This window comes from Mangifera indica, chromosome 3, assembly GCF_011075055.1.
Source record: "Mangifera indica cultivar Alphonso chromosome 3, CATAS_Mindica_2.1, whole genome shotgun sequence".
Taxonomy (NCBI): domain Eukaryota; kingdom Viridiplantae; phylum Streptophyta; class Magnoliopsida; order Sapindales; family Anacardiaceae; genus Mangifera; species Mangifera indica.
This window is the reverse complement of record NC_058139.1, coordinates 1,947,741-1,972,022: the sequence shown is the minus strand read 5'-3', so window position 1 is coordinate 1,972,022 and position 24,282 is coordinate 1,947,741. Positions and strand designations below refer to the sequence as shown.

Sequence of the window (24,282 nt, the reverse complement as noted above, 5' to 3'; positions counted from 1 at the left end):
CTTTGACATCAAAATCCATCTGGTAAATAATTATTTTTTTAGTAACTTTTTTTCTATATTGTTATTATTTACCTTTTTAAATATCATTGTTTATTAACTTAAATAAATTTGAATTCATTATTTTAAATTCAAACAGAGTTTTAATTAATTTTTATTCGGACTCATTGCATCCACCCATAAATCAAACAAATGGTAAATGTTTTTAATCTTTCTTTTATCAATAAGTCATGGAAATACATTTTTTAAAAATGTTTTCATAAGATTTTATTAATTTTCGAACACAATATTAAAAATTTTAATATAAAGCAAAAAATAAAAAATATGCTTTAACAATTTATGAATTTATATAACGTTTAATTCTAAAAATAGTTTTCAAATATTACATAAAAACATTTTCCAATATTAATATAAAATTTTTAATTTTTAATTAAAATTTTGTTTCTGCAATTTTTTTCGAATCACAAATCAAACTAATCCAAGAAAAGTAATAAACAATCACGCAAAGAAACCAACTTAAAGAGTAACATATGCCCTCTTTCCATAATCTTCAAAGCTCACAAAATTTTCACAGTTTCATTGTTATTCATGAAACTAACAAAGAGTTAGAGAACTCTACATATCGCTGCCTCCTATCTCAGGTAATTTATTGATAGAAAAACTTTATTTTTTCTTCTCTTCTAATCAATGTGAATCCTCAGGTAGATGGTGGAATCTCCCAGTGACTTGGGACTGGACCAACATCATATATGATTTCTCTGTGGCAAGACCAAACGAGTTTAATTGCTTCTGGAGTCCCGATTCCTGCGCCTCTTGGGTCTCCGGATGGTCCAAACCTATCATTTGCATTGCAGCAGTCTTTAATATATGTACTTATAAGCATTGACAAAGCTTAGAATGAAACATGAGGACAAGTCTGGAAGGATTTTAATTTTCTACCCACCAGTGATTCTGTGGAGCTCCAGTGGTCCGGGCTCTTAATCCAGCATATGTAGTTCCATTTACTGATTGTCCAATGACTTCCTGCATTGAGACTTGTTGACAATAAATAAAATATAACTGCAGAAATGGATTCATAATATATTCCTCCAAATTTCAGTGCCTTGATCAAGAATTTGAAGATAATGCCCAAGGAGGCAAGTTCAAGGTTAAAAACTTAAATAAGGGGCTGTATTCTTAACATCTGAGAATCAATCATTTATTATGTTTGGGTTGTGCCCGAGTACAAGGTGTTAAATTCAAGTGGCATAGAGCCACATGGTTGAAGTTTTGTTGACTAAGTATTAAGGCTGTATAGCCAGAGTTATAATCATCAGTTTTATGCCCATGAAGAATTTCAAAACATAAAACAAGTATTTGTCGGTTGTCTCTCAAGATCTAATTTGACTACACATGGTATATTTTTTTGTATCAACCCAATACTCATAAGGTAAGATTATCTAGTGCTTTGATGAGCCTGAGAGAGAGAGAGAGAGAAAGTAGTTATATCTTGCCTGTAGAAAGTGTAGATCGTTAGAAACCACTGCAGCTGTTAAATGTGCATGCATTCTCTCCAAAGCACTCAGCACCAATGGGAGTTGATCATGCTTATATTCAGTAACAATCTAGAAACAAACATATTTCCTGCTGTCAGCATCGTTAACAATCAATTTGTAACAACTAACATGTACATAGGAATATGCGGTCTCTAAAGCATTTTCTTGTAATAATCAATAATAATCAGTTAAATAGAATGTCTCTCTCATACCCTTGATTCCCAACTCCAATGCACACTCTCAGAATCTGGGATAAGTTTCAGAGTTAAGCCCAAAAAATGTGTTTTGGTTTTGTGATATAAATAATAACTTCAATAATTCAACAAAATCATTATATGAAAAGAACATGAGTTTTTCCTTGTCAACTAACCTTAAAAGGCTCCCCCACAAAGCAGAATTAAGATATAAAATTAAAAATATAGTTTGGTAACACTCACATAGATGTAAACAGTTAAAAGTCTACTAATTTCTCTATTTTTAATTACCTGAAATGGTCCGAAGATTTCTTTTGTTACAAGCTCATAGTTGTTGGCTTTCACAATTTCTTCAAGTGGAACATAGATGGCGGTTGGCTTTAGAGCACCATAAATGGGAGGAATGGAATGGTTCTTCAACTCTTCACCACCAAAGAGTAACTTTGAACCTGATATCTGAAGCAACTTATTCATGTGCTCAAGCATTGCTTCCGTTGTAAACTGCACCAATAATACAGAAACCAGAACTGAGACATTGTATAGTTGTATTTCAGAATTATATATTAACTTTGAAGAAACACAACTTTAAGAGACATGCCTTAATAAGCTAAAAGAGATTAGTTTCAGAAAGTCTTTGGTGGGTGAGAAAAAGAATTTAAATTTTAAAATATGAAGCCATTGGTGAGACCTACAATTACATGCATTTTGTTCTATTAATACTAGCATACAATATTTGACAGAGTACCAGCATGCTGATTTGTAAAATGTCTATAGAGATATAACGAAAATTTTAAGACTTAATTCAATAAATGGGAAAATTTATCCTCAAACATATCTCTTACATATATTACAGTCCCATTCAACCACCATAGGTAGTTTAGGCTAAAGCCTAATTGCCTAAAGCTTTCTGATCAATTTAGTTGAATTGGTAATTTTCTTCAGAGCTAATCTAGCCAGCCAGCCATGTCCAGGGATTAACAAATTGCCCAAAAAGCTTAATGAATGCCTCAGTTGCTCATAAAATGCCCATTAGATGGGCTACCAGTTAACAGATTTCATCCAGGGATAAAAATTTAACAATGTGTTATCACAAAGCTGCTATGCCAGAATCACTGAATGTAGCATCAGTGTCACTGAAACAGTAGCTTATGACAAAAAAATTCACTGTAGTAGAAATATAAACAAATTGCCACACTTACACTAAGAACCGGACCAACAGTTAAATCTTCCAACTTTCTTCTCGCCGCAAGGTCTTTCATTTGGGATACAAGTGAAGTTGAGGACCAGTTCTGCACAATAATAAGATTATATAAAGAAAAGATAGAAAATCAGGAAAGAGGAGGTGGGGTGCGGGTGAACTAAGCAAAATTATCATATATGAGTACTGCATACTCCTAATCACTAAGAGGCTCTAAAGAAACAAAACTAAAATTAAAAATAATAACATAACCTAGAACAGAAGAATTAGATTATCTTCCTCATCTCAAGATTAATTCCTTAAGATTAACCATTAATCATTAGTATATCTTTACTACACCAAGTACAGAAAACTAAAACCTCAGCAGCTAACCTCATGCATGAATAGTATTGATTGTGCAGAACACTTCTGACCACTGCATGCATATGCATCCTGGTCGCAAACCCATGCAACATAATTGACCTACCATTCAAAAATCAGCAAGGAAAAAATCAATATAATTACCTTAAATCTACAAGAATGTAATAGCATGATGTCAAATATTTCTCATAAGAAACCTCCTGAACATCAGGTCCCAAGATTTTCCAGTCAAATCCTGCATCTTCCAATTTAATGCGGCCCTTCAAGTCAACAGCCAGTTTATCAGCTACTCTGGAGCTACCAGTAAAGAGAGTCATCCGTGGATTTGCCTGAAGAAGCAACATAAGATAATTTATTAATTTTAATTTCACTTAACGGTCAAATTTGCATCATAATCATACAAAAGCTGTGGATCAGAGCTAAGTAGCAATGCCAACAGAATACAAGAAGAAAAAGTTTACATGGTTCCTTAAAACTACCTTTCCTGTAGTAAAGGCTTTATGTTCTAAGACCAAATAATTTAACTACAGATTATTTTTTTCCAGAAATTTAAGTTTCTTCTAAAACCATCATGCACAGTTATTTTCATTGACAAAGAATTACAGCAGTCCAACATTGTTGCCAACACTAATATGTTTTCTTTTATACTGACTGTGCAACAACCATGATCAGTGAAAAGCAAGCAGTTAAATTTTAGATGACAAACCTCAATCAGCAGCTTGTTCATCGCTTTCCCATCAGCATTAATGAAATCAACATCTTCCACAGGTAACCCACACTGATGAAGTAGACGCATCATCTGCTCCATAACAATGCTAACCTATGAAATATTTCAAAGTCAAAATTTGTTTATGCAAACCTTTCACAATGTCAAAAAACTTGAGTTTTATTCAATATGAACAGAAGTTTACAATATTGTGAAACATTTGTAAAATGTTATGGACATCAATCTACTGGATTAAAAACCAGTCCTAAAACTCAGCCATTTCTCTCCTCCCATGCAAATTTCGTTCAGCACCCATCAATCTTTCTCTTAATACAAATAGTATGGCCTTCACTAATTGTGGTGCCTCTTCCAATCTCTTTAAACATCAGCCACACTTTCCAGAAACAAGAAATAGAACATCTATCAGTTGAACTAGAATAACTAATGAATATGCATCCTGTATGCAGTTCTGCAATTCTAAAATAGTTCATATCATCTTGAACTAATTAATATGATCTCAACAAACTATAATTACATGGCACCAATAGTATAAACTACTAACATACCTTGCTATCAACCTTGAGAGTGGGCTTATTACCCATATAGAGTGCACCCATCAATTGAAGTACAGGAATTTCTAGAGGAAAATTAAAGGGAGTAACAATTGCAACCTGCACATCAATTCTTTTAGATGCTTAAATCATAAAAATTTATAAAGCATAATGAACATATAACATGGAGACTACATACAATTCATGAGTGACAACATCTAAAGCATCTTACTACTCAATATGACAGACTTGACAACATGTAATGTGCATAAAGATTGACAAGGAGAAAACATATTTCAAAATATGAAACCTAATCCCACATTGGAAAATCATCATATAAACTATAAAAAGAAAATGTCTTGCTCTTGTTCTCTGTTCGTAATATTTAAAATAGATTATTGATTAAGCATCTAAATCTAATGCAAAACAGATTTTAACGATTCAATGATCTTCAAAAATCATTATACATGTTGGTAACTTCCTCATACTTAAATAATCAATGAAACAAGATTTATGGAATTCTTGTATTCAAAGAGAATGCCATACAGGACCATAAGGCCAACGAAAACCATGGCTCTGCTGTCCAAGATGATTCCCAGGTACAGCAAAAGACCTTGCCAGAAATCGAACCTGTGAGATATATAGACAGAAAAAAGGTTAATAGTAAATATGTAAAACTTTCAGCAATCTTTCATAGATACTGTAACTGAAAGTTGTCCTTGGATTATTAAATATATTTCTAGCTTATTCTGAAGCATGGCAAAGATGCAACAGCAACACATTGTGATGATGATAATTGTACAACAATGGTAAACAACCATATGACATTGGACAGTAGTGAAATCTATTTGCTGGATTTTTCCCCTCTTTTCTTTATTGTTCCAACCAGAATGGTTCAACTGTGCTGATCTTTAGGTACCTGATCACCAGAGAAATTCTCCAAGAATTTCTGTGTAACATAAACCTCACCAAAAGCCTGCTGATAACTCTTAGGAGAAACCCTTTGTATTAACCTAGTGAAGAAATCAGAGACCTGAACATGAAATGAAATCGATCAGAAGGATACAAAAGCCAACAAGTGAAACTACAGAATACCAAATTCAATGAGATTAAGGAAGTTGGATATTCACAATTCTTTTCAAGCAGTATGTATTACCTTTGGCAGACAAAGCATGCGGGCTGCCTTGGCAGAGATGTCTCCATATAACAGATACCTTCCAAAAATGACCCATCAGTAGTATTCATTGTTAGAAACAAAGCATCATATCAAACTACTGATATTAATAAAAACTACTTGTTATGATGACATTATTACCCATCTGACAATCCAAAAAGCAGAAAGAGGAAGAAAAGACTGGAATAGATGAAAAGGTGAAACAAACCTCTCTGGTGCTTTAAAGGGATTATGTAGACCATGTTTAGGGCACTTGGACAAGCTCTCTACAAATGGCTGCAATCAGGTTCAACAGTAGAGAAACTTTAATTTAGATGCAGCCCAAAAAAAAACGAAAATAAAAATTTAAGACTAGTTTTCTCTTGAATAGTAAACCTACGGTACTTAATAAGATGCTTAGTAAAAGGAAAAAAAAAAAAAAACTAAAACCTATGCTAGGTTAGCTGGAGTATACACCTTCCACTACAACATGGGATGGGAATATTTGCTGGCAAACAAAGCAACAAGGTGGTAAGTTTACATAACACTCAAAAGGAATTACCAGGATTTCCTTTTCTGATACATCAGCAACCTTAATGAATGGTTCCCCATTTAAAGGATCTACAATTGTATTCCAATTTGATGATCCTGTCCATTTACCCTGCACTAAAAGCAGAAACATTCCAAGTTCAATATACGCACACATTGTGACGCATCCACAAATGGTCAAAAAAACACTGTTTTTCTAAGCAGAACAATATATACAGGCATTAGTTTCAGCTGAGAATAACAAATGACGTAAAAGTTGCACTACCTACCCAAGTTGTATACTTCAGCAGGTTGAGAAGCTGATATCTCTTCAGGTTCAACAGTGGCAAAAGGCAAAGAATGAGCACATCTGTTTGTACATGAAAATACAAAATCAAGTAACGAAATTTCCCATAAATCCATATAATAAACACCTTAACTCTAGAACAATAGCACATGAATTATAATAATTCAAACTCCAAACAATTTCAATAATCATAATCCATAATCAAAACTACCACAAAAATTAATCTCGCATATAATTAAACACAAATACAACGAAATTCAAAGAAACAAAAACCGCATCACCATATAAATAACATCATAAATTCAAACATTCAAACTCATTGCATTACCAATTTTTTTTTTTTTAAAAGGCATGATCAAAACGTCCCCCACCCAACACCAAAAACGAACATGATTTCATACGGCGGGTGTATTTATATATAAATCAGAAAAAATAATAACAACAATAACCAAACCCTAACAATATAACGGGAAAAAAAGCACCTAGAGAGATTGAAAGAAGTGAGCCAATTGAATGGCTTCCGGGGAGCTCTGGAGACGAGAACTCTATGCATGGCGACCGATAGAGAACCGCGGCTGGATAAGAGTGGCGTCGTCTTCTAGAGGTGAGAGCTAGCTTTATCAGCTAGGCCGTTATGATCGGATGGACCATAAAGCGTCACAATGGAAGAGTTCAGCATGGAAAGAAAATAATTTAATATATATTGAAAAGATCGTGGCGCCACCTCACATCCCGATAATTTATTATTTCTTCAGGCCACTGAGAGAGTTTAAAGTACTCTGTTTGAATTTCGGCATTACTCCTTCTCAGTTTTATCTCCGTTGATCGAACATACAGAAGCAAAATGATTAAATCATCACATCAGTTTGGCAGTAAAGGACTTGAATGTGCACGGAGCGTAATGGTCCTGACCTACGTAGCATCTGTACAATTAAAACATGAATAATTATTATCTAAGCTGCTTACTTAAAGTGCAATTGACTAATTATCTTTTTATTGAATGATTTAAGTGATTTTCTCTCAGATTTATTATAATATACAAAATTTAATAAAATTTAATTCTTTATAATCTATATAAGAACAAAAATTCAATATCACAAATTGCAAAAAAAAAAATTTAAGATATTATTAATTATAATATGATTAAATTTAATTTTTTATATTAAAATAATTAAATAATTTTAAATATATATAGATCTGTCTTCATTGGACGGACCCACTTCAGTGAGGACTTTAAAGGTTGGGCCGCTACAAAGGCCCATAATTATAACAACTAAATACTGGTTAGGCCTCCAAAGCCCATCTTCCTGACCAAAGAGCAAATCCTTAATTTTCATCAAATAGTACATGAGGGTGTCTTAAGAGGTGGATCCGAGCCAAACCGAATCACTTCGAATCTACTTATTGATTCAATTGAATTGATCTCAATCTTGAGATCTAGCTCTGTAAATTGACTCAAGATCAATTCATTTATCCATATGTTGACATTATTCATATCTCCGATAACATATGTTTATCATGTGACAATATTGTTTACCTACTAATAACCTTGAGCCGACCAAAACTTGATTCAGTTCGGATTGGAACCATCCAAAAATGTTGTCATCTGCAATGTCTTACTCTTGAGGATGCCTGGATATTTTTTATTTTTGCTTTCAGGTTCAATGGCTCTGCACAGTTTTTGAGCTTTTTCCTAGCAACATTTCTGGGTAAAATCTATAATGTGTTGAAGTTCAACAGGAACGACGAAGGCAAGGACAGTATGTACAGTATTAATATATATTATACCAATAAAACTATGTGTACTCATTTTGGGTACATAAATATGTACACATTTATATATATCATCATATGATTGGATGATTTTGAATTAAGAATAAAACAATAACCAATCATATGATGACACATATGAGTGTGTATATATTTGTGTACCTAAAGTATGTACACATAGTATTACTCATATTATATATACAATATAACAATGTTAATATACAAAGAAATACATTGACTTCCTTACCAAATTATAGCTAATTATCTACAAAATAACTTAATTAATTACCTAATTAAATATAATTAACTTACCAATAATAATCTTGCATGCTCCACACCACACTGGCTAATTTCTCCTGCAGCTTTATTTATCTGCCTTTCACTTTCTCGCATCATATCTTCCATCATCAAGCTCAACATCCAGGTAAATTTCTCACTACCTTCTGAATTACATAAGCTATACGTATGAAGCTTGGACTTTAGGGTTTCTTTTTTTTCTTTTTTTAATAAATATTTTAAGATTTCATCTCATCATTCATATTCCACCACCATCATCATCAGAAATAGAAAAGGTCTATAAATTAATATAAAAATTCCAAATTTTATCTTTGTTAATCCAATCGACGACCTTGCAGCTACAACCGGAACCTGGTAGAAACATCTAAGCTCTATAATTGAAAAATATGTCATTTAGATTTATAAATTTAGTCCATATATGTCAGCATGTAGATGGTTAACAACGGAGAAAGTTGAAAAAACCCTAAACTATAAGATTTAATTTTATATAAACCAAATAAAATCATGTAACCTTAGTTTCACAAAATCTACGCATAAATTATAAAATACTGAATTAAATTTTTTAGAGTTGTAGAAATACATGTATTGTTATGCAATTCGAATACATAAAACTGTCAAAATAACTTGTCAAGATTACCTCTTAATATGACTTGTTTTTTTATTCTAGAAATCTCCTTCAATTACAACTTTCTAATTAGGCAAGCTATATTACAATTATACTGTATTAGATTTTGGAGCAGAAACTAGGGATGACAACGGGGAGGGGCGGAAAGGGGATCTCAATCCCTGTCTCAATCCTCATAGGGAATATTAATCCTCATTCCCACTACAGGGACGAAAATGATTTCTCATCCCCTCCTCACAAAAAAAAAATATTCTCCTCATCCGCTCCCCGTCCACGCGAGGAAAAATTCCCTCCTTGTACCCGTAAAAAAAAATATCTTTTTTATACTTTCTAAATACAATATAAATATATTAAATAACAAAATTAAGCAAAATTAAAATTAACCTACTATTTCAAATATCATAAATATAATATATTAATTACTTTAATATGCACAACAAAAACCTAAATAAATTTGAAAAACATAAATAATTTAAGACTATAAAAATATACTAGTATTTTAAATAAATATACTAATATAAAGGAACGAGGATGGGGGTGGGGGGACACATGTATCCCCATCCCCAGCTCATCCCCAATTGCGGGGATTTTTTTCATTCTTGTCCCTTTCCCTATTTTTATCGGGGAATCTCCTCCCCGTTAGGATCAGAGCCTCTAAAGTCAGGCTCAAATTGTCATCTATAGCAAAAACCTATCCAATATATAGTTAGTTAATTGTCCCTAAGATCCAATAAATCTCAAAATCACACTTATATTGGTCCACCCAAATCATAACATTTAAGTATTTTAAGTTTATCTTAATTGATCACTCAAACTCATCTGTAAACTAGTATTAAATTATTTAATTATCTGATTTTATTAAACTAAATATATAATTACTGTTAGCTCACATCAGAAATTTCTAATATAAACAACCTTGTTTGGCTTCCAAGAAAATGAAGCTTAAAGTTTCCAATTCAATTTTCTTGCTGATTTACGGATCAAAAGAATGAAAAAGCAAATAATTAATATCCCAATAACTTATATATATAGTCATCTTCAAATCTACTAAAAGACAAAGAACGTCATATAATTCTTGTAAAAGTTCTCAATCTAATGGTTGATGCGAATCGTTGACCGTTCATTAAAATTATAAACCGTCCAAGTTGATACTTAGCTTATTATAATTTTTATTGAAAAATGAATAATCTACTGGTCAGATATATTAGAGGGTGTTACATTTAAAAATCTGTTAATTAAGTTGATCCAATTACTTGATTGTTTAATGGAGAACGTATGACTGCTGAGGAATTCTTTATTTTATAAGAGTTTCTTCCCGTCATTTTTCTGTACGCAATATTAATTAATTAATAGACTTAGCAATTTGTTACAATAAATACATTCTGCAAGTCAGATTAAATTATGATAAAAGATTGGAAGCTATCGCAAGAAAGAATGAAGTACAACGCATTGACACAATTAGGGTATAAGGTTAAAGAATTCAATTATATCAACTAAGGGAAGGTGACACTGTTATATCACTTTCCTTCAGCCTTCCTTCAATCTCCTCACACACATATATATATATATATATATATATATATATATATATATATATATATATATATACATGAATTATATTTTCTCACTTGGGTTTTGATCCAAAAACAATTTTTCACCTATTTTGATGGTATAAATCACTTTTTTTTTTTTTATAGAAGATCAAACTTTGTAAAAAAAAAAAAAAAAAGTAATGCTATAAAAGTAAAATAGTAATCAATGTAACATTTGAAAAAAAAAATTAAAAAAATAATCTTACCAAAAAAATTTAAACATAACAATTTGAATGTTTTACATGTTTGAAAATTTTCTTGTAATTTTGAAAACTTTAGCTGTCACCCTAAACAACCATAGTCTTTCGATTGTTTCTTGAGCCTTGCAAACTATAAGCGCTTGTGTCCACACACAAAGACTTCGCAAACAGAATAGTCATATTAGGTCGTTGGCACTCATAGATGCGATTCACGAGTATGTAGTCGTAGACCATGTGTGAGGTCAACTTATCAATTTGGAGATTTCGTTGAGTTGTTGGCTAGGAGATCATATGTGATTCATAGGTATATTGTCATAGATCATTTGAGATTGGCTCATTGATTTGGAAATTTTGTTATTGACATTATGACCCTGGAGAAGAGGTAGGAACAAAAATTTCGCCGCCAACATTAAAAAGCAAATAGGAATAACTTGTTTGCAGTCCAATTCTATCATTTTTTTTTTTTGTGAGGGTGGCTTGTTGGGCGACAGTAGGTGGTGAGAGTCAAAGGAAGAAGATGGCAAGGGCGAAGGGAAAAGGGAAGAAGAGGGTATTGATTCAAATGTATTATATTTAAAGTTTTTTTTTATTTATTAATTTAAGGTGATATTATAATTCTGATACTTAAAATAGTTAGGTATAATATGTTAACTTAAATTTTTGATACTATGTCATAATTATTTTTCATTAATATGAAAAGATGTAATTTATGCCATCAATTTTGGGTCAAATTTTGAGGGGGAAAATGTAATTCACTTTAAATTATGAAGTGTGACAAAGTGTGGGCGGCTGGGCGGTGTATTCAAATACTATCATAGGTAATCTAATCGACGATCATATGTTGGCACATCATGGCTTACTTATTATAGATGGCCAAAAGACATATTCCCACCGAAGGTATAGTGAATTCCCATTCCCACTCACAAACTTTCAAAAACCCAACACCCATCCACAGTTTGGAAAACTAACAACTACCCTCTAAAATTAAAATAAGATTAAGGGAAAATTCATCATTTAACAATAATATTTAACATTTATATTATTTTACCTCTTTAATTTGAAAAATTAACAATTTTGCCTAAAATTAAATTTTGAAAAGTGACACTTTACCCCTACCTAGGGTTTCCAATTTTACCGACAAATTTTCGGCAAATGATGCCCGATCTCTCTCTCCGGTGTTCAATATTGGAACGATAATGTCTGAATTCAATGAAATCTAGACAAAATCCAGACAAAGAGTCTCTTTATTGTCGAAACAAAGTCAGCTTCGTCTGAACAACGACGACGATCCAAAAGATACCGATCTCCTCATCTGAACCATTGTCGTCATCCAGACGAAGCTGACTTGGTCTGGACTAGGGATGACAATTTGGACTTGACTTTAGGGGCTCCGACCCTCCCCGACCCTAACGGGGAGGGGATTCCCCTATAAAAACAGGGAAAGGGGCAGGGATGGGAACGAAAAAAATCGCCGTAATCAGGGACGGGTCGGGGACGGGGATACATGTGTCCCCGCCCCACCCCACCCCCTAAACCTAATATATTAATATAATAATTTCTAAACTATTAAGTTTTAGAAATTTTTACATTATGATTTATTAAAACTATAACTTTAATTTTACTAATTTTTGAATTATCAATTATTAGCTTTTACTAATTTCTAAACTATTAATCTAATATATTAAAAAAACCGCAGAATCTCATTATCATAAAATGCAAATACACCAAATTAATTTTATTTCAACTTTAAAACTTAGTTAGCCAATCCACTAGGTTTTACACACAAAAAATAATAAATTATAAACTTGATAAAATCAATTGAAGTGAATGAAAAGTGTTAAATTTAATGTTATTATAAAATTACACTAAATCACATACATGAAGAGCTACTAATGAAGAGATTGATTATTGTATATTGTTAGATTTTATGAAAACTTTATATTTGAACTAAAATAACAAAGAATATTTTGTAGCTCTTGTAGCAAGTGATATTTTGAGAAAATATGATTTATTTTATTTATTGAAATTATAAAAGAATTAAAATTTATATTTATGGGTATGGGGAGGGAATTTTTCCCCGCGGGGAGGGGACGGGGATTATTTTTTGTCCCCGCAACGGGGACGGGGCGGGGACAGGGATTGATATCCCCTCCCCGCCCCTCCCCATCCCATTGCCATCCCTAGTCTGGACGATGAAGATCCAGATGACGAGTTTCAACTTTTCGTCTAGATTTCGTCAAATCTAAACATCATCGGTCCAATATTGAATATCAGAGCGAGTGACGACACCAGAAGGGAGAGAGATCGGCCATCATTGGCTGAAATTCATCGGTGAAATTGGAAACCCTAGGTAGGGGGAAAATATCACTTTTCAAAACTTAATTTTAGGCGAAATTATTAATTTTTCAAATTAAGGGGTAAAATGATATAAATGTTAAATATTATTTTTAAATGATGATTTTGCCCTTAATTTTATCTTAATTTTGGAGGATGGGTGTTAGTTTTTCAAAACATGGATAGGTGTTTAGGTTTTTAAAAGTTGGTGGGTGAAAATTTTGGAATTCACTATGCCTTGGGTGGGAATAAGCCTTTTGGCCTTTATAGATACGTTATTTTGAGTAAAGAAATGATTATGTATAATTCAACATATGGGCGATTTCGTATAAGAATATGAATGTTAAAAGTCTTCGCAAATATATGAATACAAATTCTAGGTCAACCGTAAGTTTCTTCATTCACCAAGTGGGGGCGGCCTTTGAATTTGACAAAAACGTTGAAACTAACAAGCTCTTTTTCACAAATCTGAACTTACTATAAAGGATATGTTATATGAGAGACGGGTCCTGCCTTTGACTCTTTCGCCGTCTTCTTCCATAACCCACATGGCTCCTGCGACTCCATTTGTGAGACTTTCTAGTAATCAACAAGGAAGAAGCCAGTGAGGTTCCAGGCTCCTGATGTCAAAAGGTTGAATGACATTTATAAAAGAAAGAGTCATTTCAGACATAGAAGCATAATCACAGGGCAATGAATAATTTTCCCATAATGATTACTGTTAAGGACGCAAAAGTCAATCCAACGAGCTTGCTTGCTTGTCCTACATTGTGCACGAATCCTTTTCAAGTTCAGCGTATATATCGGTAAAAATTTAAATTTTGGCGTCTAGCTATAGCGTGTAAACATTTTATTCTACAATTCTCGACTTTTCCTTTTTTTCCATATATCATATTAGTTTATGCACATATAAGAGATTATTAAAGATTTTTAACTTTGAAAAGTAACATTTTTCTCTCTCAAAATCTATGGTTTATTTTGTTCCTTTCTCTAGCCACCAAATTTTCATCTCTCCGATGCATTTTCTCATCAATGAAAACGTGTCAATTTGTCTGCATTGACGAAGATAAATGTTTTCGTTGATTCATTTGAAACCATGAAGACACTCGTCTTCATCGATTCATCTAAAATTGACAAAGATGAGGCTTTGTTAATTCGTTTGAAATCGACAAAGACAACTCTTCGTCGATAAACAATCACATCGGAGAGATAAAGATTTGGTGGGCGGATTTTTGTTGGTTGAAAATGTCATCGCCGATGGCAAAAGATGGTGTCTAAAAAGGGAAATAAAATAAACTTTAGGTTTTTTTTTTTTATTAAGAGGGGAGAAATATCATTTTTTAAAGTTATGAAAATTTAGACATAGATGAAGTAATTAGTTTTTAAAAATTATAAAAAATAATAATAAATTTTATGTTTTTTTAATAATATTATTAAAATAACGATTTTATCTTTAATCTAATTAAAATTTTTAATAGAAATTAGTTTATAGATAAATATTTACTTTTTTTTAAATTTAAGGATGAGACTTTGAGATTCCATACCTTAGGTGGGAGCAAGTCTTTTGGCCTAATATAAATTATTCTTTGTAGATAATCATGATCCTTTCCATTTAATTCAAGTCAAAGAAGTTTAGCTTATTTAACTTAATCAGTAACAATCGAATTGCACCCATTTCATTACCAGCTTAGTTGTCCAGCCGGACAGAAACTTACGCATCATAAAAGGTAAGATTCTCTGCATATGACTAATCTTATAAATCTCTTCTTCCAATGAAACGTAAAAATTTGGGAAATTAAAATTGATCAAAATCAATTATTAGACGTCAATGGACTTGATCCCGAGGTTCCCTGATAATGGCACTGCTACTGCCGAGTCTTGTGCTTACGGAGTGGCTTAGTTGCATTTTAATAAAGACTATTCATGGCCAGGAGGGCCTCAAGCAGCGTATTATTTTGAGTCAACCATCCTTTAAAATAGTGCTCTACTTTGTTTCCTCCTAGGGTTGGGTTGCTTGTTCATATGGATTATTTATTAATAAATTAATAAGGGTTTCTCATATGGGTTTCTCATAAGTTCATTAATTAAAAAGGCATGCGATGTTAATTATGCATCATTATAAATAATTACAAATTGCAGAAAGAAGAATTGAGAGTCGACCTCGACCAGATGTCGGTGTAGCTAGCGTGTGTAAACTTGGTCACTGTCTGATTATCAAGAAATGGACGAACCTGAATATTATTATTAATCAACAAAAAAGGCATAAAAACAAGTTGGCTGAAGGATTTGATTGCCAATACACCACGTTTTTGGCATTACACGTTGTTGCAGCTAATAAACCAATATAATATTTCCGAGTTTTGACCGTATTTGTCTTCATTTTAGTAGAAAAATAAAAGACAATTTTGATAGGTTTTCTCATAGTAATTGTCTTTTTTCACTTGAGATTGTTCGTTTTGGATAAGTATTCAACATCAGATGCTGCGGTAAAACTTAAGATAATATAAAGCCATATGAAACCAAAAGAGTTCATAGATTTTTTTAGAGTTCTGATATGGACATTTTCTACACAAGACAATTTAAGTAAGCGTGTATCTTTCCCTTTGCCCAATAAGAATCTCTCCAATTTACAAGGGGCCTAGCAAAGCTTTGACCCCATCCATATAAATCAGTTTAATTTCTGCAGAAAGATATCCTGAAGAACTCATTTTCCTTTGTAGGAGATGGAAGAAATCGTTATCTTTTTACGGGAAGAAATGATAGATTAATTATAATAGCAATTAAATAAGATATATACTGGAGTAAAGAGACTTTATTTAGGTTATAACTTTTGAATATTAATATTATATGATATGATATTAATAAGGTTAAATGCATATACTTGAACGAATCAGCAACCATTTCCTTGATTCGATGTTTGACCTTTAGCTTTACCCAGAATCTAAAAAACCCTAGCCTTGATGATCAACTCCGGTCCCCCATGGTAACACGAAAAAACAGCCAAAAGTTTGACCAGAGCCAATGGGCATGTAACTTTTGTCATTCAATAATTAGAAACTTCAACGATGGTGGCAGTATTAGGTGGGGTCCGAGCATTGCGGCTTGAAGGTCTCTCTGCATTAAATTATTAAGCTACCATTATGAGATGCCATCTAAAGGGTTGAAGTTGAATTCTTCTAGTTTAATTTATTTGTTCACTGTAGAAAATATTAAAATATATAAAACAATATAATATATGGTTGTACTATTTGTTTAGTGCAATTGGATTGGGCTGTTGACATGGTGTGTGTGCGTGTCTCTGCATTGATTGTTTTTTAAAAATAAGTCAAATTCTGCAGGCTCTCTATATAAAGAAAAGTGTTTGCAGTATTTAAGATTGCTTGAAGAGGAGAGAAGAAAGAAAAAAACAGTTAGCTATGGAGGACGTTTTCAGAAGATCTGACCAAAGAGGTGGTGCCGTCGAGGAAGAGAAAAGAGTCGATTCTGTTGGTGTTCATAAAGAAGAGATTCCTGCTAAGGTAATTAAATTCTGTCCATGTTATTCCTGAGAGCTATCTTCTTATAGTTAGGATCCGTTTATTTATATATGTTCTTTGCATTGATATCTTTTATTCTGAAAATTTTCAACACCCATCAAGAAGAAACACATGTTTTCATACAATTTCTGGTCTCCGATAATTTGGTGCTTCGATCTTCCATACTGAACTTTTTTGTTGAAGAATTTTACACATATTTTCCTTTTATTATAGTTAATTTAATTTTTCTTTCTGCTTATACATATATATAGCTTCAGATCGGAAAGGAACACAAAGTCCATTGAAATAGTTATTTTTCTGATTATCTTCAAATTTAACGGTGCTTTACTTGATATATTTGAATAGTTTTTTTTTTTTTTTGTTAAGACGATTTAATAGAAAATTCTAAGAAGAGATAATATTTCCAACTAGTAGTTTATGAGTGATAATCGAGATCACATGCATGAACATCAATCAGCGTCTGCAAATATTGCTTTCGTTAGCAAAGGAGAAAGAACATGTAGGGATGAAGCATTTAATGCGAACAAAAAGACTCGACTCGACTCGACCAGTTGTTGGACCTTAAAATATCTTTACTAATTGGGAATCCAATGGTCCAAAATAAAGAAACTGTTAAAAAGACTTAAATATGTCTTAGTTTTCTCCAACTTGTTACCAGTACAAAATTGGCCAATTTCATGACAAGCCAAGAATCAACTGATCGTTAATTTTATTGAATTAATGATGCAGGAAGGACCCTCCATGGGACCTGAAAACTCAAGGGCATCTTCATCAGGCGTAAAAATAGAACAGGATGGTCAGCTTGAATCTGCGAGAGCCAAGATGGGTGAAGTGAGAGAAGAAAATGAAAGACTGAAGATGTATTTAGATCGGATAATGAATGACTACAAGACCCTTCAAATGCGATTCCATGACATTGTTCAGCAAGAGGAAAAGAGATCTAAAGAGATTTCTGACAAAGAAGTGGAAGAAACTGAGCTTGTTTCTCTAAGCCTTGGAAGGATTTCAAGTGATTCGAAAAAGGAAGAGAAGACCAAAACCTCCAGTTCAGGAAAAGAGGAAGATCAGAAAGTTAAACAAGACTTGTCCCTTGGACTCGAATGCAAATTTGAAATGCCAAAATCTGATGCCAATGAAGCTTTACCTGATCCAATTCCTAGCCCCACAAATAGTTTTGAAGAATCAAAGGAAGAAGCTGGCGAGACTTGGCCACCTAGTAAAGCATTGAAGACTGTGAGAAGCGGAGACGAAGACACTTCTCAACAAAATCCAGTCAAGAAAGCTAGGGTTTCTGTTAGGGCTAGATGTGATACCCCAACGGTAATCTTACAATTTGATGCATTGTGCCACTGTTTATAATTATATATATAAAGCTACCTCTATTTTCATTGACTTAAGATTAACAATACTTTCTTTATGCAGATGAATGATGGTTGCCAATGGAGGAAATATGGACAAAAGATTGCCAAAGGAAACCCCTGCCCCCGGGCTTATTATCGCTGCACTCTTGCACCGTCATGCCCAGTCAGAAAACAGGTAAATATACACTTAAGATTGATAAATTTTTTTCTCTTTTCAGTATGTCTCTAAATTGAATGTTCGTGTTTTTTGGAGTTTTAGGTGCAAAGATGTGCTGAGGATATGTCTATCTTAATCACCACCTATGAAGGAACCCACAACCACCCACTTCCAATGTCGGCAACCGCTATGGCTTCCACAACTTCTGCAGCCGCATCCATGTTATTGTCTGGCTCATCATCGAGCTCTCGTCCTGGTTCCACTGCACCATCTACCGGCATCACAGTAGCCAATAATAATCTCCATGGACTAAACTTTTATCTAACCGATACCTCAAAGTCAAAGCAGTTCTATTTACCCCATTCTTCACTATCATCTACACCTTCATGCCCAACAATCACTCTTGACCTCACCACAACACCACCTTCTTCCTCTTCTCCTTTCGGTAGATTTAGTACAAATTATCCCTCAACTGCTCCAAGATATTCTGCCACAAGTCTCAGCTTCGGCTCTTCAGAATCTAACTCAATGTCATGGGGCAACAATTTACTTAGCTACGGTAGCACTCAGCCAATCATCAAAAATCAAATTGGAAGTTTAAACCTAGGGCTAGTAGCAAGACAGCCTATGGAGAATATTTATCAATCCTACATGCAAAAGAGTAACATTCCAACTGCTCCTCAACAATCTATACCAGCAGATACTATAGCTGCCGCAGCTAAAGCTATAACTGCGGACCCAAGTTTCCAATCTGCTTTAGTATCAGCCCTCACATCAATCATTGGAACTGGCAATAGTGGTGGAACCAGTGGCGCAAGTCAGGTTGGCGGAGAAGATAATCTTGGAGTACTTCAGAAACTTAAGTGGGGTGAGCAATTTCCGGTGGCTTCTAGTTACTCAGAAAGTGCGAAAGGCAATGGTTGCGGATCAAGCTATTTGAACAAATCATCAACGGCGACAAATACTCAGCCGGGAAGCTTGATTTTTCTACCACCTTCATTACCACTTTCCTCTTCTAAAAGCGCATCTGCATCTCCTGGTGATAATAGAGAGCACACAAATTGAGTTTCCAAAAACTTTTTACGAATTTCCAACGATATGTAATGTTGTTTACTTTTCATTCAGACTGTGATGTACAATAGATAAAGGAAATGTGCTTGCACAGCCATTGCAAGGATTCTTTTAATTGTTGGTTAATTTTGACTTTTTGGTTGTATAAATAATTTGTATAATATGTCAAGATGGTTTTTTTTTTTTTTTTTTTGGTTAATAAGAGTCAAATCAAAAATTTGATTTTAATATTTTATTAAAAAAATTTTAATTTATGTTCTTCTATATATAAAATATATTTTTTTGTCATTCAAACTATCTCTAAAATATATTAATATGGTTTTTATTTCTTTGCAAAATTAATTATGTTTTAAGGTCATAATCTTGCTAAAAGATGGAAATATTATTAGCACAAATTAATCTTGAGATATCATTTATATATTTTCTCTCTTATCCTAATCATCAAAATAAATGTATACTCTTAGGTATAATTACTCTATTTATACTAATTAAAAATCTCTAAATACTAATATATTTATCTCATCGATTATTACTTATTATAGGAGGTCGAAGTTGCTCCCATAAACATCGTATATTTTGGTGTTTTAATAATTCCTAACTTATAAACAATAACTTTTAAATTTATTATATGGTAAAACTCTTTTTTGTGTAATTTTATAACACAATGCTTAGAAAATATTTATCCACTACCAAACTATTCGGTCAATGATTATTAATTACCCATAGACTAAGTCATGACACTTATAGAAGGTTTATCACCCATTAATAGCCAAAAAAACTTCACTTGTCAATAAAGTTGAATTCAAACCGAATTGAGTCCAAAAAATGTGAAATTTTCTTTCGACTTGTTTTTGGGTTGGCTTAAGCTCACTGAATATGGAGAAACACTAGTTTGTGTTTGACTAGTTTCATGATTTAAGAGTTCGTGTTCAACTTAGGTTTATGTGGTCAGATTGAACTCGGTTTGGGTTCACACAAGATATTCGGTTCGACTCCCTTAAATAACGTTGTTCCTTTTATTTTATTTTTTAATAATTGAGTTGTGCTCAGTGAGTGAATCGAGCAAGGCTTCTGGTCAAGTTCGGGTTTAAATTTAGATTCGTTTTCTCTACTACTCTCTTACTCATATTCGGGTTCGTATTTATTTACCTTATATTCATATTCAGGCTTGTTCAAAGCTTGTTTCAAGCCCAAACAACATGTTTACAGATTTTACTACACACCCAACACATTTATAATAACAACTTATATATAAAAAAAAACTTTAAGTTGTTTTTATCCATCATTAAGTCAAACGATTAAGCAAAAAAAAATCAATATCCTCTAAATTTTTTCATAAATTCTTTTTATGATTAATACGTTATAAATCTTAAACTACATGTTTAAGATTTATGAGTATAATAATTATTTATTTACAAATGTAAGAATGGCTTACATTATGGACGTAATTAGCGTATATTAAGGGCATAATTAATTTTTTATACTTATAATAATAGCTTACATTATGAATATAATAGTTTAATATTTAATTATTTCTTCTTAATGTAATTATAATGTGTATTATTGATAGTTCAATATTATGAATGTAATTATGATTTACATGAATTATAGTTTAATATTTATACAAACACACATAACACGTTTGATTTTAGTAGTTTTTAGTTCTAACCATTTTATTATAGGTAGCTGGCAAGCTGCTAAAGAGGAAACTCATGACACAGATGCCGACATGCTTGAATGATCAATACATTGATGAGAAAAGTAGTAAAAATCACAAGAAAACTTGGACTGGGTCTGGGACTCTAGTGGCCATAAGCAATATTCCAGTTTATCTTCAACATTAATGGGCATACACCAACAATATATGTAAACGTTCTTAATGTGATACAACAAAAGTTACACATATATATTCAGATTATTGGTGAATGTCCAGAAGAGGTGATCAGTTTTCTCAGTAACAATTTGACTACAGCTAGCCAAGTTTGAACGGCTAATTTCTGCCATTATTGTTTTCCTATGCGTGTTCACATTAATAAGCCGAAGTTGACATTTTCAGTGCATGCTGCCATTTCTCTTCCATGTTTTACCATTCTAAATTGGGATCGATAATTAATCTGTGGGCTTTGCCGGATTTCTATGGCATATTTAAGTAGTTAGCTTTCATTTGTGAAGCATGGAGTCAACTACATAAATGTAAGCGTCATCTCTCAGTAAAAAATTGGCAGCAATTTTATGTTCAGCACCACAGAATACCAAACATGTGTAGTAGCTAGCAAGGTTTCCTTTACAGTGATGCCATGAAAAAAAAAATAAGGTTTATTTTCACCCTTAATTATATTTACAGAAAATGCCCATAATTACTAGAAGTTAACAAATACCTCCCTACCTAGGGGTGTAATATTTTCATGGTTTTTAAAAATATTTTTGGGATTCTTTTTATATCTTTAAGGGATCTTTTTCAACATTTTTCAGGGCTTTCGAAATTTTAAAGAGGTATCTAAACTATTTGAAATTTGTTTTTTTGGGTTAAGTACTGTTGAAAGTTGTTGGGCTATTTTAAGGTCAGTAATAAAAAGGCCAAATGATTATTTCTCAACCAAGGTTTGATATAAATCTAACCTTCTATTTACTAATTATCTAACTTTCTATTTACTAATTATCTAACCTCTTATCTACTAATTATAAAAAATTCAAATATACACTCTTTTATTAGGATTAGAAGTAAAATCTTTGTTTAAAAAAATATATAAAGAAATAAAAAATTCATCTTATTTTTTCAACTTAGTTTTAAAAATTAACAATTTCCTTTCATCATAAGTTTTGAAAACTCACCTTTTCCCCCCTACGGTTTATATTTTCCTTCTTTTTCTCCTATGTGTCGTCCAACTGATAGCCCCCACTCTTTCTCTACTGACGATGACAACAAAGGTTGAACACAGAGGGTGGACAAACAACAAAGAGAGGACAACCGAGGACAAAATGATGAAGGAAGTTATCGACAAAGGAGCTTGTTGAAGAAGGATCTCGAAATTGAAGACAAGTTGTTAACGAAGACAAAGTGTTTCTCAACAGCTCAAAACCTTAAAAGACTTTGCTCAAAATGACGACAGAGTTTTCCAAAGAAAACAATCAATTTCTCTTTATTTTGATCGAAACAATGAAGGAGAAAGATGAATAAAATTCGTTGGATTCGATCGATTTCATCCAACCGTCTGTTGTCGAGAGTGACAAAATCCCCTGAGAAAGAAAGTTATTGGCAAAGAAGCGTCAGAGTGGAGTGTTTGCCGAAAATGTGTTGTGTTTTTAGTTAAACTTAATAGGAGGAAAATGTGAGTTTTCAAAACCTAAAGTGGGTAGGAAATTGTTAGTTTTTAAAATTAAAGGGGAAATATATATAATTTTAATTTATTTATGTATATTTTTTATAATGATGATTTTACTCGTAACCCTAATAGAGAATTATAATAGAAAAGTAAATATTTAAATTTTCGAAATAGTTAATGGGTGAAAAGTTGAGTTTGCATCATAGCTTAGGTGGGAATAAGTTTCTTGGCCTGATAAAAATATTGGTTTTACTATATATAAATATAAATGCTAGGGAGAATTCAAAACGGGGATGTAGCTCAAATGGTAGAGCGCTCGCTTTGCATGCGAGAGGTACAGGGTTCGATCCCCTGCATCTCCATCTTTTTGAAAAATAAAAATGTGAAACCGGTTGGTTCAGTCCACGCCATCCTAATCTAACGTCCAGTGAGCTCAAGTCCACGCCACCCAATTGTAATGTCCAGTGGGCTCAACTATTCTATTCTCTTCAAGAAGAAATAAATGTCTACACGAACCCCCAGTTTTGTATTTTTTATTTGGTTATTGAGGCAAGTTTTTAGTCCCATGAATATGATAATTTATAAATAATCTTTATTATAGTTAAAATAATCTTTGAATACCATATAAATATTGAAATTAGTCTCAATTAATTAACTTTTTAATCAAATTTATTGTTTGCACTCAGTTTTTCTAATTTTTTTAATTAGGGTTTTTTTATACCTCATCAAATTTCAAATCTATTTTTTCTTATCCATATTCGGATTTTTCTACTTGAGTGATTCATAAATAAATATTTTTATCTAGTTGCCTAATAAATAAATAGTTATAAATATTCAAAGTTAGTATTTATGTAGATAAAATATAAGTGATATTTGGAAATTTCATTAAGATCAATTTTATTAAAAAATAAAAATAAAATATTATTGATTTTAGTGGGAATTTAAAATTAATTCAATTGGTTGTTATATGATTAATGCTTAGTACATTTTTTTACAACAATGGCCAAAAGACTTATTCCCACATGGGATAGTGAAATCTCAAATTTATATCTAACAATTTTTAAAAACTTAAACATCTATTTATCACCCAATTTTTGTTAGAATTTTTTATTAGATCGAAGGTAAAACCGTTATTTTATAAAAAAATATTTAAAAATATATAATTTTATCTCATTTGTTCCCCAGGTTTTGAATTAACATTTCACCCGAATCTCAACTTTTTTCAGTTTTGAAAAATGATATTTTCTCCTCCCTCAAATCCCTAAATTTCATTCTTCCTCTCCCGCGACAATCTAACTATAACTATTCATCTCTGGCAACTATCCAACTATCCAACTACAATGTGAATGATCAAATGACCTAAGAGAGAGAGTGTATTAGACAATTTAAAACAATTTTTTATCAAATTAAATAATTAAACCAATTTATTTAATTTAATGAATGTTGCCTATTTTTAATATAATTTATGAGAAAGACAAAAGATATTT

At 32.3% G+C, this 24,282-nt stretch overlaps 2 protein-coding genes and 1 non-coding gene across 3 annotated transcripts; 2 read left to right on the top strand and 1 right to left on the bottom strand.

The window, feature by feature from the left end:
* Positions 1–513: 513 nt before the first annotated feature.
* Positions 514–7,348, bottom strand: LOC123211093 (delta-1-pyrroline-5-carboxylate dehydrogenase 12A1, mitochondrial). Its single transcript, XM_044629627.1, has 16 exons — positions 7,012–7,348; positions 6,513–6,592; positions 6,257–6,360; positions 5,924–5,991; positions 5,698–5,755; positions 5,461–5,574; positions 5,088–5,171; positions 4,557–4,661; positions 3,991–4,104; positions 3,482–3,613; positions 3,297–3,386; positions 2,926–3,015; positions 2,018–2,227; positions 1,491–1,601; positions 941–1,020; positions 514–833 (listed from the first exon to the last, which is right to left on the bottom strand). The coding sequence occupies exons 1-16, from the start codon at positions 7,080–7,082 to the stop codon at positions 695–697; spliced, it is 1,650 nt and encodes a 549-aa protein (XP_044485562.1). The 5' UTR covers positions 7,083–7,348; the 3' UTR covers positions 514–694.
* A 9,241-nt stretch (positions 7,349–16,589) lies between these two features.
* LOC123210751 (WRKY transcription factor 72A-like) lies at positions 16,590–19,635 on the top strand. Its single transcript, XM_044629223.1, has 4 exons — positions 16,590–16,865; positions 17,613–18,203; positions 18,306–18,419; positions 18,504–19,635. The coding sequence occupies exons 1-4, from the start codon at positions 16,764–16,766 to the stop codon at positions 19,464–19,466; spliced, it is 1,770 nt and encodes a 589-aa protein (XP_044485158.1). The 5' UTR covers positions 16,590–16,763; the 3' UTR covers positions 19,467–19,635.
* Positions 19,636–23,084: 3,449 nt separating this feature from the next.
* TRNAA-UGC lies at positions 23,085–23,157 on the top strand. Its single transcript has one exon. It is a non-coding gene; the product is annotated as a tRNA-Ala (tRNA).
* The last annotated feature ends 1,125 nt before the right edge of the window (positions 23,158–24,282 follow it).

Coding starts and splice junctions, on each gene's coding strand:
- LOC123210751 (XM_044629223.1), top strand. CDS start 16,764: ATGGAGGACGTTTTCAGAAGATCTGACCAAAGAGGTGGTGCCGTCGAG. Junction 16,866..17,612: donor AAGAAGAGATTCCTGCTAAG/GTAATTAAATTC, acceptor TTAATGATGCAG/GAAGGACCCTCCATGGGACC. Junction 18,420..18,503: donor CATGCCCAGTCAGAAAACAG/GTAAATATACAC, acceptor TTGGAGTTTTAG/GTGCAAAGATGTGCTGAGGA.
- LOC123211093 (XM_044629627.1), bottom strand. CDS start 7,082: ATGCATAGAGTTCTCGTCTCCAGAGCTCCCCGGAAGCCATTCAATTGG. Junction 6,593..7,011: donor ACTTCTTTCAATCTCTCTAG/GTGCTTTTTTTC, acceptor ATGTACAAACAG/ATGTGCTCATTCTTTGCCTT. Junction 3,387..3,481: donor TGGGACCTGATGTTCAGGAG/GTTTCTTATGAG, acceptor TTTGAATGGTAG/GTCAATTATGTTGCATGGGT.